Here is a 26,773-nt window from a genome sequence, read left to right as displayed (position 1 = left end):
CATACTTCCTTCCCTCCATGTTGCTGGCCCCCTTCCCTCCCAAATAGCTACCCCTCTGCTTTTATGTCATACAAAAAGACATAAATATAGATATACATACAGATATAAATATGATCTGTCCTTCCTCAATTATCCTCTCTTCCTACCCTACCCCTCCTTTTAGACCTGTCCTTACCTTCTCATAATCTCACTTTGATCTTCATGTCACACACACACACACACACACACACACACACACACACGTTTATTTAAATCTAGCTTTTATGTCTGATATTTGTTTTTCTGGATATGGTTTGTTTCCCTTAACGTAATAGTCTCTGGTTCCATTCCTTTTCCTGCAAAACCAATCATTTCATTCTTCTTTAAAGCTGAACAGAACCCTACTGTGTGTGTGTACCATGTTTTGTTTATCTACTCACTTGTTCCCAGGCTCCTGGTCTAGTTCTGTATCTTGGCTAGTGTGTCTAGTATAATTAACACAGATATGCAAGCATCTCTGTGATATGCTAACTTAACTTCTTTGGAGGATACACCCAGTAAAGGTACGTATGGGTCACATGGAGCTCCACGTTGTCATAGAAGCTGTGCCAGCTACATTCCCACCAGTAGCTCTCTTTCGCATACACACTTGTCAGCACTGGTTCTCATCTGCTTCTTCATGGCAGCCATACTGACCAAGGTGAGATAGATCTCAATGTTGCTTTACTTTCCGTATCTCTGGTGGCTAAGGATGCTTTATGCTTTTCCAAATATGTATAAACCATTTGTATTTCCAAGAACTGTTTGTGCAATTCTTTGTTGATTAGAGGTTTTTGTGTTTAAAAGTTTTAGTTTTTTATAAAACTAAATATGGATCCCCTTAAATCAAGGTTGAGGTAATATTGACTTTCAATGTGAGTGAGTGGAAAAAAGAATATGATCACAACTTTTCACAACTCTGAGATATGATCAAGAGACCAAACCTGGGTCAGCAAGATGGCTCAGCAAGTCTTACCAACAAGCCTAACGACCTGAGTTTGATCCCCAGGACCCACATGGTAGAAGAGAACCAACACTTGCAAGTTGTCCCCTGACCTAAACACACACACACACACACACACACACACACACACACACACACAACCCTGTACATACACATATACACACAGAGAGAGATAAATAAATAAATTCAATTTGTAAAATAAGAGACCAAACCTAAGAATTCATGGAGTAAAAGAAGAAACTGAGATCAAAATATAAGCATTAAAAGCTCTGTTTGATCCCAGCACTTGGGAGGCAGAGGCAGGCAGATCTCTGAGTTCAAGGCCAGCCTGGTTTATGGATTGAATTCCAGGACAGCCAGGGCTACACAGAGAAACCTTGTCTCAAAAAAAAAAAAAAAAAAAAAAAAAAAAAAAAAAAAAAAAAAGCTCTGTTGAATGAAATTATACCAAACATTCATTTTACAAAACAGGGAAAGTACACAAGAGACATTTAAAACCCTAAGTATACATGATTAAATAAGTAACCATCCAAGGCACATTAGAGTCAAGATGCCAAAAAAGAATATTAAAAGCCATAGGTCTGGGTGGGTGGCTCGGTGGATAAAGTACTTGTTGAAAAGCATGAGGATCTATGTTAGCATCCATGTAATAGATAAGAGTAGCAGCTCATATCTGTAACCCTAGTGCCAGGGAGCAGAGACAGGCAGAGACAAGGCTTGCCTGCCAGTCAGCCTAGCCAAAACAGTGAGCTCCAGGTTCGGTAAGACACTCTGCCTCCAAAAATATGTGAGAAATGATAGAAGACATCCAAAGTCAAGCTCTGACCAACACACACAGGTGAGCATATACCACATGCATGTGCACACACACACACACACACGATACATAAAAGAGAAAAGGAAAAATTTGTAAGAGAAAAACCTACTTTAAAAAGGCAAACACATTGGAAGAGCATCACCAACAGAAACTGTGAAGTCCAAGAAATCACAGAACAACATATATCAAGCTGTAAAAAAGAAAAAAAAAAAGCTATAAACAACTGCCAATCATGTACATGTAGCAACACTGACGTTTTTAAAAGATGGAAAAATACAGAAATTTTAAGACAAGCACAAACTAGAGCAATTCATGACCACCATGCCAGCAATGCAGAAGATAGCCATTGTTGGACTCCCAGACAGCATCTCATAAGACAATCGAATAGGTCCTCTTGCAACACATATTCATTCTATCAGCTCTGCTCTTCTGGAGAATCCTAACCCACACTTGTGTATTTTCAATGTCCTTCCCTGCTTTCTTTTTTAAGGGATACAGTCTATTATTTCTTATGCTAACCCCTCATCAACACATCACATGGCCACATCTAATCTGGCATCTTTCCTGAGTTGGTACCAAATAAACTATAATTTCCCGTAGGAATATTCTCCTTCCCAGTCCATTCCCTTCTCATACCAACTCTGGCCTTCTCCTCACCAGCACCTTATTTTCAAGAGACTAAAATACAGACTTTGGAACTAGAATGTCCTCCATTCCAATCCTGACTCTGCCAGTTAAAAAGGATACAACTATAAAGAAGCTATGTGCCTCCTCTCAGCCCAGTGGAATAGCACCCATCTCTAAAGATCCTGATCAGATACATTGATAAACAGCAATCATGATCATTTCCTCCGTTCTCAGTATGAAAATTCTGAGTGGTATCCCAGTGTTACCTTCTCTGGGATTAGGAATGAGATTGTTTTTCGTCTTGCATTTATATTAAGAAAGAAATTAATATATTAAACTCTAGGAAATTCTTAAGAAAGAAATTAATGTATTAAACTTTTTAACCAAAAGAAATCTAATGAGTTGGAATTGTGTATTTGGAAAAAGAAGATTCCCCCAGTCCTTCACTCAATACCCACACAATTTGAAGTAGTTTACTAACTACTCCTGATATCTGAGAGGACCCAAGACCCGCTGCTCTGAAACCTCAGGCACAGGTATGTCTCCTTTCACTTTCCTAAAAGAACAGAACACTGCTGCGAGGCATGAAGCCATATTTCCTTGATGCAAGTCCCTCTTTGTTGCTTTTTTGTTTGTTTGTTTTACTTTTCTATTAATTTGACAATTTAACATCTCTAATTAAACATCCTGGGGCCAGAGAGGTGGCTCAGCACATAAAAGTGCTTGCCTTCAAGGCTGATGAGCTGAGTTCAACCCCAAGGTTCCACAAAGTAGGAGAGGGCTGACTGGTTCTCCCTGACAACCCATCCTCTGACCTTCACACATGCACAGCAACAGAAAAGCGGCTAAGTACGGGGAGTGAAGGGAATTATATATGTGAGGTTCCAGAATATAAACATTCTATCACCACTACCACCATCATCACAATGCGGGTGAAACACACAGCAAAAGTGCTCTATTCTACTAGGAATGTATGAAAATAAAAATGGAAGTGTTGACTGGTAAACAAAGACAAGAAACAATTCCATGGAATATATGTACCCTGTCTTAGTTGGGGTTGATTTCTATTGCTGCGGTGAAACACTATGACCAATAAGCAAGCTGGGGAGGAAAGGGTTTCTTTGACCTATACCCACACATTGCAGTCTATCATTGAAGGAAGCCAGGGCAGGAACTCAAACAGGGCAGGAACCTGGAGGCAGGAACTGATGCTGAGGCCATGGAAGGGTGCTGCTTACTGGCTTGCTCCTCATAGCTTGCTCAGCCTGCTTTCTTATAGAACCCAGGACCACCATGGGCTGGGCCCTCACCCATCAATCACTAATTAAGAGCATGTCCAGCCAGATCTTATGGAGGCATTCTCTCATTTAAGGTTTCCTCCTTTCAGATGACTCTAGCTTGTGTCCATTTGTCACGAAGCTAACCAGGACATATATTAAGAAGATATCCTTGTTAGACAACAAGACACAAGCTTGAGTAAGACCTACTAGTCTCTGAGCCCTCAGCCATCCAGAATCTCATTGTTAAGGTAGCTGCAGCCAAACCTCTAATGCACACCCCAAGAAGAGTAGGTCAATGAAATTACTTTCTGCTCTAGTGGATGGGAGAGGCTGCCTAGGAAAGGAAGGGGACATTTATTCAGGAGAGGCATGTGTGCAAGGGCAGTACAGGCAAGCACCAGCAGAGATGATACAGGAGCTACCTCTTTGCCAGGCACCTAGATGTAGGGGGTAGAAGAGACAGGAGGAAAGACTCCAGAGGCCAAACCGGACAAAGCTGGAAGGGTCTTGGATGCTCTGTTCTACAGCTTCACCCTTGCAGGGGATAGAGGAGGCAGTGGCTGTAACTGGCTTAGAGCAATGAAGACAGAAAGAATATGGAGGTCATGAGGTCATGCTGGTGGCAAATTCCGAAGTAACAGGTGACAGAGAAGGAAGAGATGGGACCAAGGAGAGCCAGCAGGTTCCCAGTATGTAACTGGCTGTGTTTTAAAGAGTTCAGAAGGGGGTGGTGGTGACATGGGATGGAAGGAAGAGTGGGGGTATTCATGAGGCCCAGGCAATGAGAAGCCTGCAGTTTCTGAGCTGCCAGAGTGAGCGTTTGAAAACAGAGGGTCATTACCAGAGCCTGTAAGGTGACACTGATGGACAGAAGTGAGAAGTAAGAAACGAGAGAGGCAATGGCTAGCCTCTGCTCTCCCCAGGAGCCTAAACCATCCACCTCAGAGGCCAGTGATGAAGTGCTGAAACACACCACACAGTGGCCCAACCCCACATCCAAACTCATCCTGTGTTCCAAACAAACACTTCTGTTTAAGCTGCGCAGCCTGGAAGCGCTGCAGAGATGGAAGGGGGAAATGTGTTGCCCTGCATTAGAGTCCCTGGCATCCGTGTACTTAATCTTCAATGTTTCCAATTAAATCATGAGGAAATAATTATGCAAACTGTAATTTCACCATCCACGGGGAAATGATCAGTGCATTATCCTTGAGGGGTTTGTACCAGAGCATCTAAAAGCCTTAGATAAGGAACTAATTTAATTTTGGTTCCCCTCATGCTAAGATTTCATACTCTGGGGTAATATATACAAAATATGGAAAACATGCACAGTCTCTAGGTCAAGAATATCAATGTGCTTATTAATGAGCAGGGAGATGGCTTTCCTATTTCTGAACTCCTTACATCACTAACACTCTTTCTCACATGCTAATCTCTTTTATTCTTACAGATATTATGACACGAGGAAAGGATCTAAAACTAAGCTATATTCAAGGCAAAGTGTGCCCTGGGAAGAGTCTCATTTTTGTATGTTCATCGCCAAACTTACAACACTTCAAAGAATTGTATTAGCTGTCTGAAATCAATTCAAGGAACCTCACTTATCTGAGTGTTATCAGTATAGCACAAGGACCACAGGGACCCACACGCTTCAGTCCATCCCTCTGGCCTCCTCCGAAGACTTTCATTGTCTGTCAGTTCCTTTTAAAAATCCAATTGTCTCTAAGTTTTAACTATCTCTATTCAAGCCCCCATCCATTACTCTCTCTGGCTTTACCGTCTCTCCTCTACTTGTTTTCCTAAGTTTACAAACCTGCCACCATCCTTTATTCGTGCCTTCCTCATAAGCTTCCTCCTCTCCCTCTTCCCTTCATAGCCAAAACTTTCAAAACAATGTCTCCCCTCACCATCCACTCTTCCTTCCTTCCCCTTTTTCCTCAGCCCACTGCCATCTGGAGCCTGGGGCTGCCACTCCAGTGAACTCTTCCTTTGGAAGTCACTCAAGGTCTCAGTCCTGGAAAAGACCAAGGGACTTGTCCTTTTGCAGACATCTTTACTAACTCTTCCCCTTTGGCACCAAGCTACCAGCCCACGCGGTGTGTCTTTCCTGCTCAGCCTCCATGGCTGGCACTTTGCATTTATCAGCCACGAGCATTAAAGCCATGAGGGCTGAGTCAGCTGATCTAATGAGGAATAAAAGAAAGCACAGGTATCTCAGCCCACCCACATCCTGAAGCCATGCTCCCAATGCAGACGTCACATGCTCTCCTCTTTCATTTATTCATTCAATACCTATTTGTCAAACAGAAATCACGTACCAAGGAATGAGCTTGGCACGCTGAGAACACCGTTATGAGGAGAGAGGAAAGCTGTTTTCTCTCTGTCCCGCCTCCAGCCGCCATGCTCTAGCTTCTCCTTCTCTTGGTAGGAGGTGGCAGCTCACGTGGGTCCTTCTGCCTAAACTCCACCTGCGATTCTTTTGGGAAGCATTCCTGTGGGCATGGCATGTAGATCACAGTCTGGTTTATTTTATTTATGTATTTGAAATTATGTACATATGTGAGGGTGGGTATGTACACATAAATACTGGTGCCTATGGAAGCCCCCGAGGGTCAGTTCCCCTGGAGCTGAAGTTACACCTGATTGTGATCTACAGAACGTGGATGTTGAGAACTGAACTCAGGTCCTCTACAAGAATAGTACGGGCTCTTAATCACTGAGTCATCGTCGGTCCAGCCCCTTCGTCATTCTGCCTAATCGAAGTTGGTGACATTGCCCCAAGTGAACATCACAGTACAACTGTGATTTTTCCACAATGTACACCTTCATGCCTCCTTGTTTTTACATATGCTGTCATCTCCCTCCAGAATCCTTCAGCTACCGTCTGTGTGTAGTAACATTTTCTCCTTCTCTCAAAGGCTAAGCAGAACGTCCATCTCTCTCGCGATACATCCTTCACACCCCCTGCATCCTGTTCCCATAGCTCATCAACATGTTATAGCTCCTACCAGCGCTAATTATATCGAATTAGTCTTTTTTCCTGTCAGCCTTCACACTAGATGATCTCTAAGAACAAACCAGTGTGATATTTAACTCTGCGCGTGCTGATCCCTTGAGAGGCTCTGATATAGTTATTTGTTGAATTAATGACTACATTGTTGTGGGTACCATGAACACTTGCTACAGTGTGTCCTCAGCAACACTGAGGATTTTCTGGGTTGATGTCTTCTTTACCTCTCGCCACTTTTCTAGTCTATTTATGGACCTCAAATGGAAAAGAAAAAAACCTGACCTCTTTTTTTCATCCCTCAGGCTCCTCTTTATTAAGTTGAAACTGAAAATACTAAGCCACAGAAAGACTTTTTGTCCAGACTCCTCCTCCCAGCGCATTTAAATAAAGAGGCCAGATTTCTTTTCATGAAATTTGATTCATTCCTTCATAACGGAATAAAGATTAACTTTAGGGAAACAGTATATACAACCAGAGATAATTCAATGATTAATGAGATATTACATAACGGTTTAATTGGTCATTCTTCATTTAAAAGGCACAACCTCTGTGTTCTACAATGTTGAATTTCCTTTCATTCTTTCCAAGCATGTCATTGTACAGTGATTTCTACACAGCCCTCTTTGAAAACCATGCCTTCCGCTCATCCTATTCCTGTCCTTTGAAAAGAGCCATACCCACCCACATCAGACCTCATTGAGATTGTGTTAAAGTCGACACAAAGAAATATAGGTCATCGCTCTGCCTCCAGGATACCCAGAGGTTCCTGCTGCTCTCCCACCCCACTGTCTTCCACTGGGATGTCGAGATTCCTCCATGCTCTCATGTTTGGGTCTGTGTATGGCCCTATGCTCTCCTGGTAACGTGGAAGACTCTCACCGACAGCTGGCCTGAGCGTTCCTCCCGGATAGAATCTTCAGAGCTTCCTCTTGCTGCTCACCGAGTGTCTGCTGGCCACCAGTGCCCTGCTTCAGGTCACAGAGAACCACTCTGAGAACACAGCCTTAAGAAGTCCAGGCCTAGAAGGAGAGGGGGCTGGTGGGATGCCATGCTGCCTCATATTCCTAGTTTAATTGGTCCGTCATGTGTTCTAAACATGATGGAGAGATGTGGATGCCCCCAGTACCCGCTCTCCCTTTAGCCCATTGGCCCACGGGTACCCTCTTTAAAATCCCTGCTCCAACAGAGGTTCTGACATTTGACTGTGCATTGCCCTGCTGTCAACCCTGTCCCTCCAAATTACCGTCCACTTCCTCAACTTTATTAAAGATATTAGACACCTGGATCAACAGACATGTAATTTCGGCAAAGGGTGTAGCTCAGTGGTAGAGCACTTACCTACTATTCACAAAGCTCTGAATTCCATCCTAACACTACCACTCCTCCAAAACTTCTTCACCCCATACCATTTCTCTGTTAAATTTGTAACTCAAACGCTCTGCCTGACCCAACTCTTTCCTTCCAATGGACCTGCCAACCATTACTACTATTCTTAATTCTCTGGGACCTCCGATCCATGGGCCCACACACTTCTGTATACACGTCTACAGGTTTCCCATCCCCTTCTCTCTACTCTGCCTCACTGGACCACACTTCCTACACCCTCCCCAGAATTCCAATGTCCTTCCCTCTCTGGCTTTCCCCTCACATGCCCAGTGAAACCCTGGGTGGGCCCAGCACATGCTCTCTTTGTGCAGGAAATCTTACCCATTCTCCCCATCTTCTCCTGGCGGCCTCCATGGAATGCAAGTCCTCTCCTGGAGGGGGCGCTGCTTCACCTGCTAGCTGCTCCTCCTCACCTAACTCCGGCCTCCCCTCTCTCACCTCCTACTAGAGACCAGTCTCCACCCTTACCCCCTCTACTCACTCCTTAGGTTATCATCTGACGTCTTGGCTTTAAATAGCATCCAGATGCTCATGACTGCCAAATGGTGCATTTAGAATTTCATAACTGCCTACCTGAAATTTTGACCTGAATATCTAATGATTTTCACTGTTTTCTTTTCTTTTTTTTTTAAATCCCGAGCGCGGTGGACCCAACTTGATTGCATAAGAACCACCTGGAGGTGGCATTTAGAAAAAGAGAAGGAGGAAGAGGAGGAGGAGGAGGAGGAGGAGGAGGAGGAGGAGGAGGAGGAGGAGGAGGAAGAGGAGGAGGAGGAGGAGGAGGAGGAGGAGGAGGGAAAGAAAAAGAGCTAGCTATGTAGCTCAGGTTGGTTTCAACCTCTCAATATTCCTATTTCAGCCCCAATTTTTCCTACATCCAAAAACCAATTCTCCAGCTCTCTGTTCTAACAACCTTGTTATTCATACTGCCTCTCCACCTGCATTATAGGCAACTTTATCATTCTTTCTTGGGCCAAAAGCCGAGAGTCATCCTTAACAGTTTCTCATCCCCTCTCTGACCCGTCTGCTCTGTCTAGAGGAGCACTGAAAAACACCGTGCTCCCTCTGCAGTTGTTTGGTCCAAAGTGCTGTGTGTGCACAATATTAGTTTGCATCCTAGACTATCCTAGACTATTAGTTTGCATCACTGCCATCGCCGTGAGGACCAGACTGCGTCCCTCCCCCAGCAGTCGTGTTCCTTTGCTCTAGGGTCAGTGGAGAGTTTTTAAAGCCACCTGTGTCCAGCTGGGTGTGGTGTCACTTCCCAGTAATCACAGAACTTTGGAGACAAGGGTGCTGAAACAGGAGGATTGAGCGTTTGTTGAGTATTTGGTTGGGTGTTTGAGCATCCCCAGCAGCCTAGGCTGTTGTCGTTTTTAAAGCCACTCTAGGTGGCTCTTGTGTGGTTAAGTTTTCAAGCCACTGTGCTAGGAACGTAAAATATTTTCAAAGTAAAAATAATTAGTATTAATCAACATTTAAATGCTAAGTGGATTTGGGTATCATACACAAAGACAATATCCCAAATAGTACAGTAAATCATAAGTCGAACTGTGATACTATGTAACTATACCCTAGCCTCTTTGCATCCCTTTAATCTTGGCTAATCTTTGATTTCTTATTTTGATTAAAACCTTTTATGACTTTTGAATGTTGATCTTTTGCTGAGAATATCTTTCCACTACAGATCACCCATTCTCCACTCTCACTCCTCTGTGTCTTTCCATTTCAAGTGCAGATTTTTTTTTTTCTGTGAATTTGGAGGAAATGAGCTGAAAAGAAATGAAACTGAGAAGACAGCCACCACGGGCAGGGCTGACAGAGTTCAACAACTGAACAAGGCCACTTTGATCACCTTGGCTTTCTTTCTGAATTTCCTAGCATTTTTCCTCCAGAGGCATTCAGGCTGTGACGTTTTTTATGGGGAGGTCGCTTTGAAAGTTGTAATGGTTAGTTAACAGACAAGCAGAAAGAGACATTTGGGAAGTAAAGAATGACAGCTGGACCTGGCAGAGGGGCTGACACTCTTAATTCTAGCATTGGGGAGGCTGAGACAGGAGGGAAGAGAGTCAAGGTCAGCCTTATCTCTGTAGTGAAACCCTGTCTCAAAAAAGAGAAAGAGAAAGAAGAAAAGAAAGGGGGGAGATTGGTACTGGGAGTGTGGCTCAGTGGTAGAGTGCTTGCCTGACATGCACAAGGACTTAGGTCTAAACCCCAGTCCTTGAAAATAAAAGTCAAAAGTGACTGGGGAATAAGAGGAAGGAAGAAGTGACGGGCAAGCTTCTACGCCCTTCCTCCACTCCTGTCTTTGGCAGGGAGTTGGTAAGAAACCCACAGCTGGTCAAGCAGGTGAGACACGTCATCACGTCAGAACCTGACATTTCTCTTCCACATCCTAATTTCTATGTGTTTTTTTCCCCTGATCAAAACTTCTATGTGATGGTGGCTATGGGCTTTATTGGGTGTTTGTTTGTTTGTTATTGTTATTTGTTGTTACTGTCTTATTTTGAGATGGAGTCTCTCATATATCATTGGCTTCAAACTTGTCACCAAAAATGACCTCGAATTCTTGATCTTTCTGCCTCCAATTTTCAAGTGCTGGGATCACAGCCTTGTCCTTCCACACTTAGCCACCAGAATTTCTATTTCTACTTGTTTCTGGAGCCAAAAGAAATTTCAGGCTAATCCCATGATGCAGTTTAAGTCATGTGACTTTCCTACTAAATTCTTCCTCCGAGCTTGCTGCCCCAGCATCTATTAATGAGGAACTTCTTTTTCATTTCTCTGGTGGGGGAGCATGGGCGTGCGGGTCCCCTTGTGTGTGTGTGCACATGTGTGTGAAAGCCAGGAGTTAACACTGGGCATCTTCCTCAATCTCTCTTCCCCTTAGTTTGTGAGACAGGGTCTCTCACTGAACCTGGAGCTCAAGGATTCCTCTGAACTGGCTGGCCGGCAAGCCCCAGGGATCTGCCTGTCTCTATCACCGGGTTACAGACGCATGAAGCTGTGCTGGAATACTGGGGATCCGAACTTAGGTCTTCATGCTTGCACAATTGGCGCTTTACCAACGGAGCCATCCCCTCAGCCCCCCAATTGTTATTTCTTTTAAAACATATCAACCAGAGTACTCCACAAAAATCAATGAAAACAACGCCTATAAGAAAAAAGAAAAGAAAAGAAAAATCGGAGAAAACTAAATTTTGGGAGCATTTTATTAGTTATTTTATTTTTATTTCCACATTTGTATCATAAGCTTCAGTTACAACGACACCTTCTCAAATGATTTCGGGAAACGTTAAAAAAAAAAAAAAAAAAAAAAAAGTATTTACCCACATAAATATCCCCGGAAATATTTTCCACGGTTGTGAACATGTACCTACGGTTCGCTCCGTCAGCAGGTTTGTTTGTTCTTCCAAACATGTCTCATTTCACTTTTAAAACACAGCATTTTTCTGGTTTTGGAAAAACGTCTTTAAAAGCAGGAACAAGCCCTTCTCTTCAGCGGAGCACATGAACGGCTTCTCTGTCGCCTCCTCTCCGGGAACGGTAACAAGCTGACCCTGATTTCACTCCTCTAAATAGGGTAACGATGGTTTGAGCAGGAAATCTAAATCCGGCCTCCGAGGTAGCCCAGTGATTTTCCAGGTCAAGGCAAAGGGAGAAAGCAGAGTTGGGAGCCTTTGCAGTCCTCTCCCAGGTACCAAGAGGCCCCGGCGCTCGCTGGGAGAAGTCTGCCACCTAGTGGACCATAGAGGCCACTGACGCCACTTGTAACCCTGTTACTGGCCTCACGAAGTAACTGTGTGGAAAAACCACACTGGACCCCATAAATATGTGCAGTGACTGTGTGTTATTTTAAAATAACAAGTTTAAAAAGTAAGTGTTTCTATACAGACAAATACAGCAAAGTTACATGGTCCAAAGCTTCTGTTAATGCCAAGTAGATTAACAGAATAAATAGTACACACCACCGGGTGGTGGTGGCTTTCAAAGCCAAGAAACAAAATGTTTCCACTAACGGAAACTGCGCCCGCAACTACCACGTAGACGTCTCCTCCTCATACAGTAGTGTCATGCAAAGTGGAATGTTTTTATTTAACAACCCTCTCATTTTGACAGCGACCTGTGTATCCTGGGTGCTTTTTTCCTCTACAGTGAATGAATACTTAGCCTATGTCTCGATAATTAAAGTCACACGGTTGTAAACTCCCATGCAAAGAGTATTTTCTAACTTGTCACATCCATGTAATAAATCACTCATACTGTCTTTTGGAAATAACTGATAGAGTCATATGAAATTGATGAGGTCGGAGCTAGAGCCCAGGCTGGGCCAAATGACTCTATTCACGCCTTCTTCTTTTCATTCCATTTGTCACATTTCTCCAGGTTACACTAAATCATTGCTATTAATTTCTATTAAAGAGGCACAGGCACCATATATATTTGACAGCCTAGCCCAGACCCACCCCCTCCCAACTCTAGGCTTACTTTCTAGTTGCGGCTCTAATAGCTGGGTTGTGGGCGGGGGGTGCCATTTCCCTCTCTTGGCTTCTACCTGGACACTGTCTACTGAATTCTGTCTGTGAAACCACACTGCCACATATCAGTGACACTTGGGGACTTGGACGTTCAGTGGATAAAATCTGTTGTTTATGCTAAACAAATGAAAGTAACCACCCCTCTGGGTACTGAGCTTCATGCCACATGTCACCGGAAGCTTCATCCTGAGTCACAGAGCACCAGACTAGAGGCAGCTTGATATTCAGTCTCTCTATACCTTCCCTTTCCTCTCATCTCCAGCGGCCAGTTAGCATTTCCTCCCCTGTGGTGTTTAAATGTGGAAACAGAAGTCATTTTCAGTGAAAAGCTCTTCTGTCGTTGGGAACACCCACATTGCCTGTAGAGTAGACTCCAGGGGTCCTAGAGAAGTGAGCAGAATTCTCTCAGCATCATAGAGGAAAAGGGTGAACCCAGTGGTTGGGAAGGAAACAGAGGTTGCCAGATTCTAGTCCTATGTCATCCCAACTAAGCCCATTCCAAGCATGGCACGGTGGCTGGAATCAGACACACGAAGACTGGTATTAAAGACCTCTTGGCACTGACTGATGTGGACCCTGAGTCAAAGAGGCCAAAATTCACACATCACTGTCTGGTCGTTAAGTAATGGGGGGGGGGGGGGTTCTGATAGTTTAAATTAATTGCATGACCATGTCACACACTAAGACTCAAGTGGGCACCTGCTTCAAGATGACAGACTGGCTGGGGGGATGCATGTCTGCAGGGGACACTTAGAGGTGGCAGGATTTAAACTAATCTGCCCTGATCCATGGCTGTGGCTAGTTTGTAGAGCTCATGTAGAGAGATTAGTATAAACTCATTGGAAGACATGGGTGTCTAGGGGGCATCTGGAGTCTGTGGCAGGCTTGCTCTGAAGGGCTCTTCAGGATGCATCAAAATCCCTGGACAGTTCCACTCCATGCCCACCCTCCCGAGTGACAAAACAAACCACTTGTTTACTATGGATGGTTTTGTGGAAGACACAGGGGAAATGGAGGTTTTTATGTCTCTAAATTAATTCTCCTTAAAAATTTACCTTCTTCCTAGAGATGGACAGGCTGACATCGGGGGAGGGGTGGAGGGGGAGGATACTATTCTACCTGCAGTGGAAATGATGTCTATCTGAAACAGGCCTTCACCCACTGTTTCCAATAACGAAACCCCGGAGTAGAGACGTTTGGATCTTGTTTAGGGAACTTCACCAAAGTGCTGCTATTGCAGAACTGGGCAGCAGCAAAGGAGAACTAAACAGCTAACGGCCTTGCTGAAGTCCTCCCATGTCTTCCGCGACTATCCTCCTTCGGGCTCACTTCCCACAGCCCTGTGCGTTGGCCTGGCCTCCCTCATCTCCCTTCCTGTGGTCACTGCCCCTGCTGTATGCTCTACCCAACACTAGCAAGGCTTGTGTCCATCCATCTCCACACCCTTGTTTCATTTTTATGAATCAGAGTCTATACTTACGTTTAATTTGCATTAGAAAACTTCTTAATTACTTACTCGGAAACTTGCTCGTGTTTTGTCTCACACAGTTTCCAGGTTAAAACACTCCCCACCAGGATGTGTCATGCTAATCCTATAACCTTGGAGTCTTCTTGGTACTGGAAACCCCTTGGGCTGTGATCCTCACTCCTAAGTGTAGACTCGGAGTACCATGTGAAGCATGTCTTTTGCCCAAATGCGTGATACCATCGCTGCTCAGGGAAGGCAAAATGTAGCTAGAGTTTTTCCTGCCTGGCCCACAGTCAGGACAAATCTTTCTCACCTGCCAGCCCCACAGCCGCTCAGACCTGACCAAGTAAACACAGAGACTTATATTGTTTACAAACTGTATGGCCGCGGCAGGCTTCTTGCTAACTGTTCTTACAGCTTAAATTAATCCATTTCCATTAATCTATACCTTGCCACATGGCTCGTGGCTTACCAGCATCTTCACATGCTGTCTCTCATCGTGGCGGCTGGCAGTGTCTCTCTGACTCAGCCTTCCACTTCCCAGCTTTATTCTCCTCCTTGCCCCGCCTATACTTCCTGCCTAGCCAACGGCCAATCAGTGTTTTATTGATTAATCAGCAACACATTTGCCATACATCCCACAGCAGCAAAAGATTAAGAAAGACTCTATGCAGCCAGGTGTGAAAAGCCTTGTTTGAACCACTGACAGTGGTATAAATGTGTGACAACAAAAAAGAATGTATGACTTATCAATTCTTTTCCAAATGAGTGTCCTTGGTTAACTCTGTCAACTGCCGGCTAAGAGTCACCTAAGACGGGAGTCTTGATTGAGGGGCTGGCCTGTGGGCATGTCTGGGGGTGACTGTCTTCGACGTCAGTTGTAAGAAGGAACAGCCCACATGGTTCCTGCTTCTGCCCTGCCCTGACTTCTCCCCATGGCGGACTGTGTCCTGTAAGGGGAAGGAACTCTTTCCTCCCTGTGTTGCTTTCATTCGGAGAGTTTTGTCCCAGTAACGGAGAGGACACTAGGACAATCAGGAAACAAGTCATTTTACAAACAGACATACATCTTTAATACAAATGAGCAGTAACTGTGTAGCAATGTCAGAAATAAGCTGTCTTCAATGAGAGGCTTTTTTCCCAAAAGATACAAGTTGCACAGATAAATCAGTGATACTTTACACATGTTCAATGGGGAGGCACTTTAATTTCATAAAGAACTATGAATATTTTCATAGTTTTCATCCATTTGAAATTTCAAAAACATTAACAGAATTATTCATTTCCATAATTGTTATGAGTAAAAAAGGAATGAATCCTGTACCTTAATATTGTCATTCTATGCATTACTCAAAAGTACAATAACCCTGAGGACAAAGGAGAGTCGCTCCCTTTCCTTACATAGTATAAAAAGACTGAGACAACAGCAGGTGTCCGTCACTAACACAAACCAAACTATGTTGTAGAATGAGTCTCATAAACACAAGTCCATCTTTTCTCTTTGGTTCAAAAAATAAAAGAGGTAGGCTAGAGTCAAAGATTCCCATTTCACTAGATTTTTCAAAAAGCAATTATAACATAAATTACCAGAAACTAAATGAGTACATGGACTAAATCTTAAAATGTTAAGAATATATATATATATGGTTTTTTGAGACAGTGTTTCTCTGTGTAGCTGTGGCTGTCCTGGAACTCATTCTGTAGACCAAGCTGGCCTTGAACTCAGAGATTGCCTCTCCCTCCCAAGTGCTGGGTCTAAAGGTGTGTATCTCCACTGCCCAGCTAAGAGTATTGAGTATCTTCTTATAGAAGAAATAAGATTTTTCTAAGTTCTAATAAAACAAATCATAAAAGATAATTGACTACAAAATCAGCTTCAGTAAAAAGTTTAAGTGCTGTTGATATTACAAATGTCCCGCCACCTTCCTAAATCTTGAGGCAAATGAAAATGTAGACGCGTCTGTTTGCAGACTGAGCCCTTCACTCAAGTACATACGATGAAGATATACTGCTGTTGAAATGTGCTGGTGTCTTAGCTTTGAGGCACTCCATCTGCGAAGCGCAGGTTCAAAAGACTTCAACCGTAAAAGTGAAATGAAGGTGTCATTTACCTGAAATCAACACTCAAGTCATGAAAAGAGAAATTTCAGATTGCTATGAAGGTCCCAGGGAGCCTTCCTGATTAAGAGGATTTGATTCAAAGAGTTAAAAAAAAAAAAAAAAGAACAAAACCAAGACACTCTCCAGGACATGGTACAAGTCAACGGTTTGTTCACAGATGTTTTCGAAAGCAATGGTAGAAGAAGGGTCTACCCAATAACTTGTATCAATAATTTAACAACATATGACAATCAATGTCTAACACTGGGGACCAAATAACAATTCAAGCAGAACAGAAGAGTGTCCACTGAAATAAATATTATCTCACTGCTCCTCCATACACAAATTTGGCTACTATAATTCATCCTTATTCTGCTGACAGATGAGGATATAAACCGTGCAAGATTGATTTGAAGTACAGTGATTTTTTTTTCTACTAATGTTCCTGCAGGAGAATTTTACATCTATAAAGACATCCAAAATATATAGAACAATTTAAGTCCCAAGGCTTTCTGATCATTTTGGTTGTTTTTTTTTTTAAATTTGGGTATAAACAAATTGACATAAACTTGAACCAATCAAAACAAAGATTAGTGATTTATAATTCTACCACACAAAATGATTTCAGCTTAAGCAAGTACATTTTCAGATTTAGGGTGCAAGGCAATATAAAGTACAATTTTGTGGCCTCTTCAACACTTGTTGAAATTGTGATTTTGAACATGACTGAAGATATAAAGCTGAGCCCAGATGCTTGAGGTGATTGCAGAGTCTCTTCCCTTTGGCGGGGAACAGCCTCTTCTGCAATAGATTTGCTGCAATCCCAGAAGACACTGGAGAGTGAGCGCTGACAGCTTTGGTCATCACGGAAAAGAAGGCTTGGACGTGTCACTTCCGAGCTACTCCTAGCACCTGCTTCATGTTTTCGTACACCACATAGCTGATGCCGACAGCAGGGAGCACCTTCATGAAGTTTGGGGTGATGCCTCTGTAAAGTCCTGACACTCCTTCTTTGGAGACTATACGCCGGAAAAGGCCAACCATGTTCAGCTGCGGGGCCCCTTCTACCATGGCTAGCAAACAGATAAACAAACAAAACAAAAGATAAATAAAACTGCAGGAACCCGGCTAATCCAATATTCAAGCATGCCTCATTATTATTACAACAGACAATTAGGGATTCAGAATGGCGTCTGGAATACAATGGACCGATAAAAATCAATTACAAAAGCAACCCTCTTTGTGCATCACCCACCAGTGAGTTACAATGATGGCAGCTCTTTATGAATGGTTGTTCTAGGTTAATTACTTCCCATGCGAGCCCTTCAGGATAAATATATACATTTCATAATTGAGCAATTAGAAACTTGTCCTGAAACCCTAGTTAGCTAGTAGCGAAACCAAGAAGCTGTGGTTGATGCTCAAGCCCGCCACTTTTAACCACATCACTCCATCACAGCATCCTCCCCAAGCCCTGACTAGAATGGTTACATTTTGGATAATAGGGGAAGGGGAGATTTGGAGAAGTTTAGACAGAGTGTAGGAGACCTGGGCCTTGTAATTATCTCAGGAGGGGGAGAGATGAAGAAAGGAGGAAGAAAAAAAAGAAGGGGGTGGAGGAGGAAGAAAAGGAGGAGGCGGCAGCCCTGTATTGCTGGTACAACAAAGGACAAAGGCAGGAACGGGCATGGGGGAGGGGACCACGGTGATTTGGGGATGTGATTATTACCCATAGGGTACTAAGAGGCTGGAGATGCCCACATGTTGACCAGCTATCTTCTCCAAATTGAAGCATCCCCACAGAATGGAGGAGACTCCTAAGACTCAGGAGATAAATAAAACCTACCAAGCTCAGTCAGCCTCTGAAACTAGAGGAGTCACAGGACCCCTCCCCACTCCCCAAGGTTACGTGCGCAGTTATAACTACTGCAGGTGGGAGACTCCAGCACAAGTTTCTGGCAGGTTATGCAGGGAGCTCCAGGGATTTGGCTTCCGTGGCTGGTCACTTGCACTGGTCGCAGGGTGGGGTGGGGTGGGGTGTTGGTGAAGCAGCTGCCTTGGAGTCACTCAAGCCCCTTTAAGTAGCTGTCACTCACACTCCAGCCTTAACCCCGGCAAACTCACCAACGCACTATGCTAGACGCGGGTGGACCTGTTCCTTTGGTCTGTCCTTACCCTATCTGGGTGAACAGACAGGTCAGCTCACTCTAGCCCCCACAGGAAAAGTCGCACAGCAGCAGAGTAGGGGTGAGGGAACTGAACCTGAGGTACGATATGATGGCTAAAGACTTTGGAATTCCCGCTGAGAACTTTGGAATTGACGCTGGAAACTCTGAAGACTTACAAAAATGTCTGAGGAGCTAAGCCATGAGTGGGCCTTGATGAAGAATAGCAGATCTTGGCCGCTGTGCTGGGTCGGGACTTGAGCTCAGAGGAAGGGGAGGCTCACCGTGCAGCAGTTTCAATCCCTGAGTGGGTCTGAACTCCAGCTCCATTCCCTGACAAATGCATAACCTTACGGACACTCCTTAACTGTTTTTGCCTGTTAGTCCTTTGTCAAATGCGGATGATATTAGTATCAAGCTCCCCAAATGGTCCCAATGGCAAAATGACAAACTGCACACATTTAGTTTGCTATTTTGCATTCCTCTCTGCAGCCATGATTACCTCTCAGCCCCTCAAACACGCCACTCTGCAGGCCTGTTCCCAGCTAGCTCCCACCGCATTCCTAGGCTTCATCTGGAGATGGGGTAGAACTCACGCCATGGGGTGTTTTATAAAGGGCCACCTTCTGGTTGAATCCATGTCTTTTCCACTCTCCAGTGACCACATTCATACCTGACTTGTTGCTTTCTCTAACCCTAGCACCCATCCGACAGGTGTCCGGTCCCTGATGACTCAAAAGTATGTAGACCAGTGACTGACTGCTTGGGTGAAGGAAGGGTTGGGAGTGGAACCACAGATATCCAGTACTCATTCGGAAGGGAAAGTACAATAGGTGAAGGTAACCAGGGAAAAAGAAGAACAGAATAGAAAGTCAAAGAATATTTCATGCTTTCACAGAATAGGAAGCAATAAATGCCAGGAAGCAGCAAGAAGAGAGTAGTCTTTAAGTGGTAAGAGTCAGGACAGTGCAGCCTAGGAGCCAGCAGAGAGAGTGCCACAGAGAGGGAGTGCCACAGAGAAAAGGGCAAAGTGCCAAGCTTAGGGTCTGAACAGCACTGATAAACAGTCCAGTCACCACTTTGAGAATTTAGCAAATGCCAAATTCTTTACACATACTCCTGTTCATTCTTTTTGTCCCTCTTCATGGAAGACAAAATGAAAAAGAGAGATGTGGAGCAAAGACCTAAGCCCAAATCCGCTAGATGTCACACCTTATACTCTTAAAAAAGCATGTGACTGACACAAAGTGTTACCACACCCATCCTGGAATGCAGACTCACCTTGTGCCTGCATTCGAGTCCTCACCAAAGCCAGGGGGTAACTGGCCAGCTGCCCACAGGTGCTGGACAGGGCCCCACAGCTCAGCAGCACCACCACACCGGGGTTGACAGAGTCTTTTGCAAAGTTCTCCAGCCAGTAAGACTTCAAAAGCTGCCCCAGAAACAAAGAAACCAATCAACCAAGGAGATACTCAGCCATCATTCACTCAACCTAAACATCTTCAGGGCCATTTCATGTAGTTAACTCTTTAAAAGTAAAATATTTTAATCATAAACTATATATGCTAATACATTTTTTTAAAGCCTATATACCTAATTGTGCTGGTTTGAATGAGAATGCCCCTGTGGAGGTTTGAATAGGTATGGCCCCCGTAAACTCATGTGTTGGAATGCTTGGCCCATAGGGAGTGGCACTATTGGGAGGTTTGGCCTTGTCGGAGCAGGTATGCCCTGGCTGGAGGAAGTATGTCACTGTGGGGGCTGAGACTTTGTGATCTCAGAAGCTCAAGTCAGTCTCCATCTACTGCCTATGGATCAAAAATAGAACTCTCAGCTCCTCCTCCAGCACCATATCTGCCTGCATGCCACCATGCTTCTCACCACGATGATAATGGACTGAACTTTCTGAAACTGTAAGCCCGCCTCAATTACATGTTTTCCTTTATAAGAATTGCTGTGGTCATGGTGTCTCTTCACATTCCCAGTTATCTCTCTCTGACTCTTACTTGTGGATAAGGGTGTGAACTTTCAGTTACTGCTCTAGCACCGTGCCTGCCTACCTGCTGCCGTGATCCTGGCCATGTTGGTCATGGACTCACCCTCTGAAAATGTAAGCCCCAAATAAACATTTTCTTTTATAAGTTGCCTCGGTCATGGCATCTTATCAGAACAATAAAAAAGTAACCAAGATTCTCGCTTAATTTTTTAAATTTGTTTTTGTTTTTGTTTGTTTTATAGAATTGCATTTCTCAGTGGAAACCTTGTGGGCTAGGATGTTACATTCCAAGTACTAAGACTAGACAACAACAGAAGGACCCTGCCAACCAAGAACAGTATATTGACAAAGCTGTCTTTTGAATATGAAGGAGAAATTAAGAGCTCCGTGGATAAGTAAAAGCTGAGAGAATGTACCACCACTAGACCTGCAAGAGATGACAAAGGCATCCTTCAATCTGAAACAAAAGGGCAATAAGCTGCAGCAGGAAACGTGAAAAGCCCACGCTAAAATGAGTAAAGAGGAAACAATGGTCTTCTGATACTGTAATACGGGTATGTAGACAACTTTGAAATCTGATACAGAATTCAAAAATAAAAGCATGAGAATTCATTGTAAATCCATGTTAGGGGACTCACTATGAAAAGATGACTTTTGATAACTGCTTGTCATCAAAACAGAGCAGGGACGCCCAGGGGTAAGGAGTGGTTTTATATACAATTCTGATTGACTTGAGATAGATTTTTGCAATGTCAAGATTTTTAGATTGGAGGGATACTGGCTTTGTAGGAGGAGTTTGGGAGTGCTCCCTAAGTTTCTATTTTTTTTTTTTTTTTTTTTTTGGTTTTTCGAGACAGGGTTTCTCTGTGTAGCTTTGCGCCTTTCCTGGAACTCACTTGGTAGCCCAGGCTGGCCTTGAACTCACAAAGATCCGCCTGGCTCTGCCTCCCGAGTGCTGGGACTAAAGGCGTGCGCCACCACTGCCTGGCTTGTTTCTATTTTTTAAAGTAAATTTTATATGAAGAGTTCAAGAATCAGTAGCAATAACTTGTCATTGTTACAGAGAATACACATGACTGCAAGTTATTTTATAAAAATTAGGACACAAAGCTGGGTAGGTGGAGAAGGAAGGGATCTATGAAAAAGTGAAAATGAGTATAATAATAAATGAATAATCAATATATTTAAAATAAGTCTTCTGAGATATAATATATAATACATATATAATAAAATAAGTCTTCTGGGTGGCTTCCATTACCCGCCTTCCTTCCTGAGCTGGGGCTCAGCTCCCACCTAGGGTGTATGCTGACTCACATCTGTCACAGCATGTCAGACAATCTGAGTTTCTCTTCAGGCTTGCCCATCTCCTCACCAGACCTTTGAGTTCTTAAAGGCCCTGAGTCCTTCTTTCAACTCAGTATCTAAAGCAATGGTTTGAATGTAGTGTGTGTTCAGTAAATGTCTGTCAGATTCCTAAGCTAAGGGATCCATGTGGCAGGGGTGACCGACTGTTTTTGACCTGAGTGGCAGGGGTGACCCACAGTTTTTGACCTGAGTGGCAGGGGTGACCCACAGTTTTTGACCTGAGTGGCGGGAGTGACCCGGGGTTTGTATTCTGAGTTGCCTGAGCAGAGTTATCCGAACTTAAGTCTCCATGCTCATGCTTCATTTTATAGGCTGATCCGCCTAACTTCCCCACCCCCACCTCCAGCCCTAGGGACTGCCAGATGACAAGGGATGAAGCTTGGCTTTGTCAGTGCCCGATGTTAGTAATCCTAATACATTTCTGCTTACTTTTTCCATGCCTCCCAGTCCCTCATGCCATCTTCTAAACCGAATTTTCATCCATACTCTTTGTGAACAAAAGTAAATACGCAAGGAAAGCTAACACAAAACGTGACTCAGTACATGTGTGCTCTCACAATCAGGGTGCTGGAAAGATCGAAGAACACACTAGGGGCAGTCCAGTCACACACAGCTCTCCCACCGGCACCCAGCTCTCCACCTTGCAGACTACCTACACTGCGGACAGGAGCATGCTGGACCCTCACTCACCTCATACACAGCGAGATCGATGCCTGCGTAAGGAATGATGCCCAGTAAGTTGGGAACGTAGCCTTTGTAAAAAGCCCCAAAGCCTTCTTGTTTCAAAATCTTCTTGGCACAACCGTATATTCCAGAGTATTGTCCAGTTTTGGCTACAGCTAGCCGGGTTTTCAGAACCTAGATGCCGGAGAACGGAACACAGTACCATTCACATTTAACATCGAACAGTTCAAGCGTATTGATTTCGTGAACCACTACGAAATTCTCTCTCTCAAGAGAATGTCCAGTTCATTGATAGAATCTCCCTCATGGGTTACTTCCATCGAGAAGCTAAAATCAGAGCCAGGAAGGGCCAGTTATTTCAAAGAGAGTCTAAAGGAGGGCTTTGAAAAAACAAAAACAAAACAAAACAAAAAATGTAAACCAGATAATCTTTTGATGTCATAATAAAATTAATTGTCAAGGAAGGCAAAGAAAATGGCCTAGGGGACAACTCCAGTATCTTCAGCTTGGAGCCCAGGCTGAGGAGGTGGAGGGGTGGGAAGGGGATGGTATTGGTTGAAATGAGGGGTGTGTGGATAGTCTAAAATATCTCTAGAGGCTCAGAGGTAACACAATCTGCAAAGCACTTATGGCACAAGCATGTGGCCTTGAGTTTGATGCTGTAAAACCCACATAAGAAGTCAGGCATGGGAGTGGATGCCTGTGGACCCCCTGGGGAGGTAAGGCAGACAGCTCTCTGGGGTTCACTGGCCTATCAGCCTGGCCCATAACAGTGAGCTCAGGCCAGTGAAAGACCCAGTCTCAAAATACAAGGTACACAGTGCCTCCTGATGAATGACACCTGAGGCTGACCTCTGGCCTCCACAGGCACATGCACACACATGTGCACCCACACAAGCATGCCCATGTGCGCACATACACACGCACACAAATCTATTGGCATGCATATCACAAAGAGGTTCAAGTTAAAGGTATATTTTGCTTAGGTCTTATAAGCTATTGAAAAACCCTAGTTGTATCCATAAAACTATCCATATCTACCGTATTAGTTTTGCTGTAAAGTGGAGTTGGCAAACACTTTTTTGCAATAAACATTTCAGTCTTTGCTAGCCACAAATGTGAGTCTCCGTTAACGTGTTCTTTGCTTTCCCTTTGCTTCTTCCCGTCTTTGTCGGGTGTAACAACAATTCTTAACTGGGGCTGTGCACACAGGGCACAGGTGGTCTACAGTTTGCTAGCCAGCCCATGTTCTTCTGGAAGGATGTCTAGTTGTTACTGCCATCCTACAACCAAAGCCTCAGCTTCCACTGCTGGGGTTATGGTACAAAAGCTCGCTAGAAAGGAATGAGAGCTGTAACCCTTATCAGCACCATGGCAGCCAGCCTCTGAGATGGCTCCTGAGGGTCCTGTGTCCATGGATGCTCTGCTTTGCAGGGTCCCCTCACACGCAGTACCAGGGTCAATCTGTGTAGCCAACAGGGCACAATGAAAGCGACAATAGGCAGCAGTTTATTTGCACGCAATCTCTTTCTCTCCTCTGGCTCACATCACTGACTGTAAAGGAAGCGAGGTTACCATGCTGTGAGGATACACAGGCCATCTCCATCTAGAAAGGCTTACCTAAGAGACCTATGCTTCCAGCCGACAGCCAGCGAGGCCTGGCAGCAGCCACCTCAGTGAGCCTAAAAGCAGATCCACTCCAGGTTAGCTTCTAGATGACTGCAGCCCTGGCTGACACCTTGACAAGAGGCGATGAAACAGCCAGGGAGCCCCAGTTGTGCTGCTCTCACACTCCTAATTGCCAGAACTGTGAGAGGCTGAGGCTTGTTTCAAGCTGTTGAGCTTGGGTTAACTTAGCACACAACTACAGCTAGCCAGTGCAAATGCCACCAAGCAGTCAGGCCACAACGGTACTTACCTCCATGGGATAGATAAAAGTCTGTGCAGTTGCCCCAGCCATGGAACCAGAAACGAACCTCTCAAAGGTTCCTAATTTTTGTCCTTCTTCGGTAAGCAGCTTCTTGTACTGTAAAAAGGAAGTTTTAAGATGCACACTAAACCGCTGTCATTGGACTCTGTAACCTACAAGACCCACTCCGCTGCCCAAACCCACCGAACCCTCATCCTCCCCCTGGCCAACCATCCCCCACAACATCGACAACCCCTATAGGCACAAGCACCACCTGCACCAGTTGGAAGAACAGACCCACTCCACTGCCCAATCCCACCCACCCCAGCATCCTCCCCCTGAACAGCCCTCTCCAGCAACATCAGCAGACCCTATAAGCATAAGCACCACCCACACCAGTTGGAAACCATAGGCACAGGCACAACCCACAACAGTTGGAAGAACAGACCCCAAAGGCACAAGTAAAGCCCACATCAGCCAAAGGAAGTGGACAATACACTAGATCTAGGCACCCAAACCCCCACAAACCTCAGCTGAGACAACCCTACTCAGCCTGACAACCAGCCAATCACCAGAACCCTTAGGCATTCAGGGCAAAAGACAATAAAGGAACAAAACACCCATCCAACAAAGACATCACAAGAATCAACACCTGTACCTATAACTATCCCAAACCCAGATGGGTAAACAGCAGGGTAAGAACACATTCAACAACATAAAGAGCAATATGGCACCACCAGAACCTAGTCATTCTGCAACAGCAAGACTTGAACATCCCGATGCAGATGAAGCAAAAGAAAACAGCTTTTAAAATGACTTTATAAAGATGATAGAGGCCTTTAAAGAGGAAATGAAAAATTCCCTTAAAGAAATGGAGGAAAAAACAAACAAAAAAATTGGAAGACATCAATTAATTGCTTAAAAAAGCCAAGAGGAAACAATCAAACAGGTGAAAGAAAAAATTCAAGACTTGAAAATTGAAATAGAAGCAATAAAGAAAATGCAAACTGAGGGAATTCTGGAAATGGAAAATATGGGAAATGGAACAGGAATTACAGATGCAAGTATAACCAACAAAATACAAGAGATGGAAGAGAGAATCTCAGGCATTGAAGATACAATAGAGGAAATAAATTCATTGGTCAAAGAAAATGTTGAATCCAACAAATTCTTAACACAGAACATCCAGCAAATCTGGGACACCATGAAAAGAACAAACCTAAAAATAATAGGGATAGAAGAAGAATTCCAGCTCAAAGGCACAGAAAATATATTCAACAAAATCATAGAAGAAAACTTTCCAACCTAAAGAAGGAAATGCCTATGAAAAAAGCTTACAGAACACCCTATAGACTGGACCCAAAAAAAGTCCCCTCACCACAAAATAATCAAAATACTATACATACAGAATAAAGAAAGAATATTAAGAGCTGCAAAGGAGAAAGGCCAAGTACACATAAAGGCAGAACTATCAGAATTACACCTGACTTCTAAATGGAGATTCTGAAAGCCAGAAGGTCCTGGACAGACACTAAGAGACCATAGATGCCAGCCCAGACTATTCTACCCAGGAAACCTTTCAATCACCATAGATGAAGAAAAGAAAATATTCCATGACAAAACCACATTTAAACAATACCTATCCACAAATCCAGCCCTACAGAAAGTACTAGAAGGAAAACTCCATTCCCAAAGAAGTTAGCTGCACCCACAAAAACAAGCCAATAGTAACCTCACACCAGCAAATCCCAAAGAAGGGAAACACACACACCTACCACCATCACTAACAAAATCAAAAATAACAGAAATTAATAATCACTGGTCATTAATATTCTGCAATATCAATGATCTCAATTCACCTATAAAAAAACAGTCTAACAGAATGGGTATGAAAACAGGACCCATCCTTCTGCTGTATACAAGAAACACACTTCAACCTCAAAGACAGACATTACCTCAGAGTAAAGAATTTGGGAGAAGATTTTCCAATCAAATGTACCCAAGAAACAAGCTAGTATAGCTATCCTAATATCCAACAACATAGACTTCAAACTAAAATTAGTCAAAAGAGATAGAAAACGTCATTTCATATTCATCACAGGAAAAAAAAATCCATCAACAAATGGTATTGGCATAACTGGATGACTGTATGTAGAAGCATGCAAATAGATCCATATCTATCACCCTGCACAAAACTCAGGTCAGGCCCAAGTGGATCAAAGACCTCAACATAAATCCAGTTACACTAAACTTGATAGAAGAGAAAGTGGGTAGTATACTGCCTTGTACACATTGGCACTGGAGATCACTTCCTGAATATAACACCAGTAGCACAAACACTGAAATTGACAATTAATAAACAGGCCCCCCTGAAGCAGAAAAGCTTCTATAAGGCAAAGGACGCTGTCAGTAAGACAAAATGGCAGCCTACAGAATGGGAAAATATTTT

The 26,773-nt window shown here is 43.8% G+C and overlaps 1 protein-coding gene across 2 annotated transcripts in view; it reads right to left on the bottom strand.

The window, feature by feature from the left end:
* Positions 1-15,154: 15,154 nt before the first annotated feature.
* Positions 15,155-26,773, bottom strand: part of Slc25a24 (solute carrier family 25 member 24) — a 41,284-nt gene continuing 29,665 nt past the window's right edge. For both annotated transcript variants that reach the window (XM_059266119.1, XM_059266120.1), the window contains exons 7-10: positions 24,334-24,441; positions 22,422-22,589; positions 19,652-19,802; positions 15,155-17,278 (exon numbers count right to left, since the gene is read on the bottom strand). In XM_059266119.1, the coding sequence (XP_059122102.1) occupies positions 17,094-17,278; positions 19,652-19,802; positions 22,422-22,589; positions 24,334-24,441 (612 nt within the window). In that variant the 3' untranslated portion in view covers positions 15,155-17,093. The remainder of the gene's footprint in view (positions 17,279-19,651; positions 19,803-22,421; positions 22,590-24,333; positions 24,442-26,773) is intronic.

The sequence above is a fragment of the Peromyscus eremicus genome, chromosome 6 (genome assembly GCF_949786415.1).
Source record: "Peromyscus eremicus chromosome 6, PerEre_H2_v1, whole genome shotgun sequence".
In the NCBI taxonomy this organism is placed as follows: Eukaryota; Metazoa; Chordata; class Mammalia; order Rodentia; family Cricetidae; genus Peromyscus; species Peromyscus eremicus.
The sequence above is the reverse complement of the archived record's forward strand: the minus strand, read 5'-3'. Positions and strand labels throughout refer to the sequence as shown.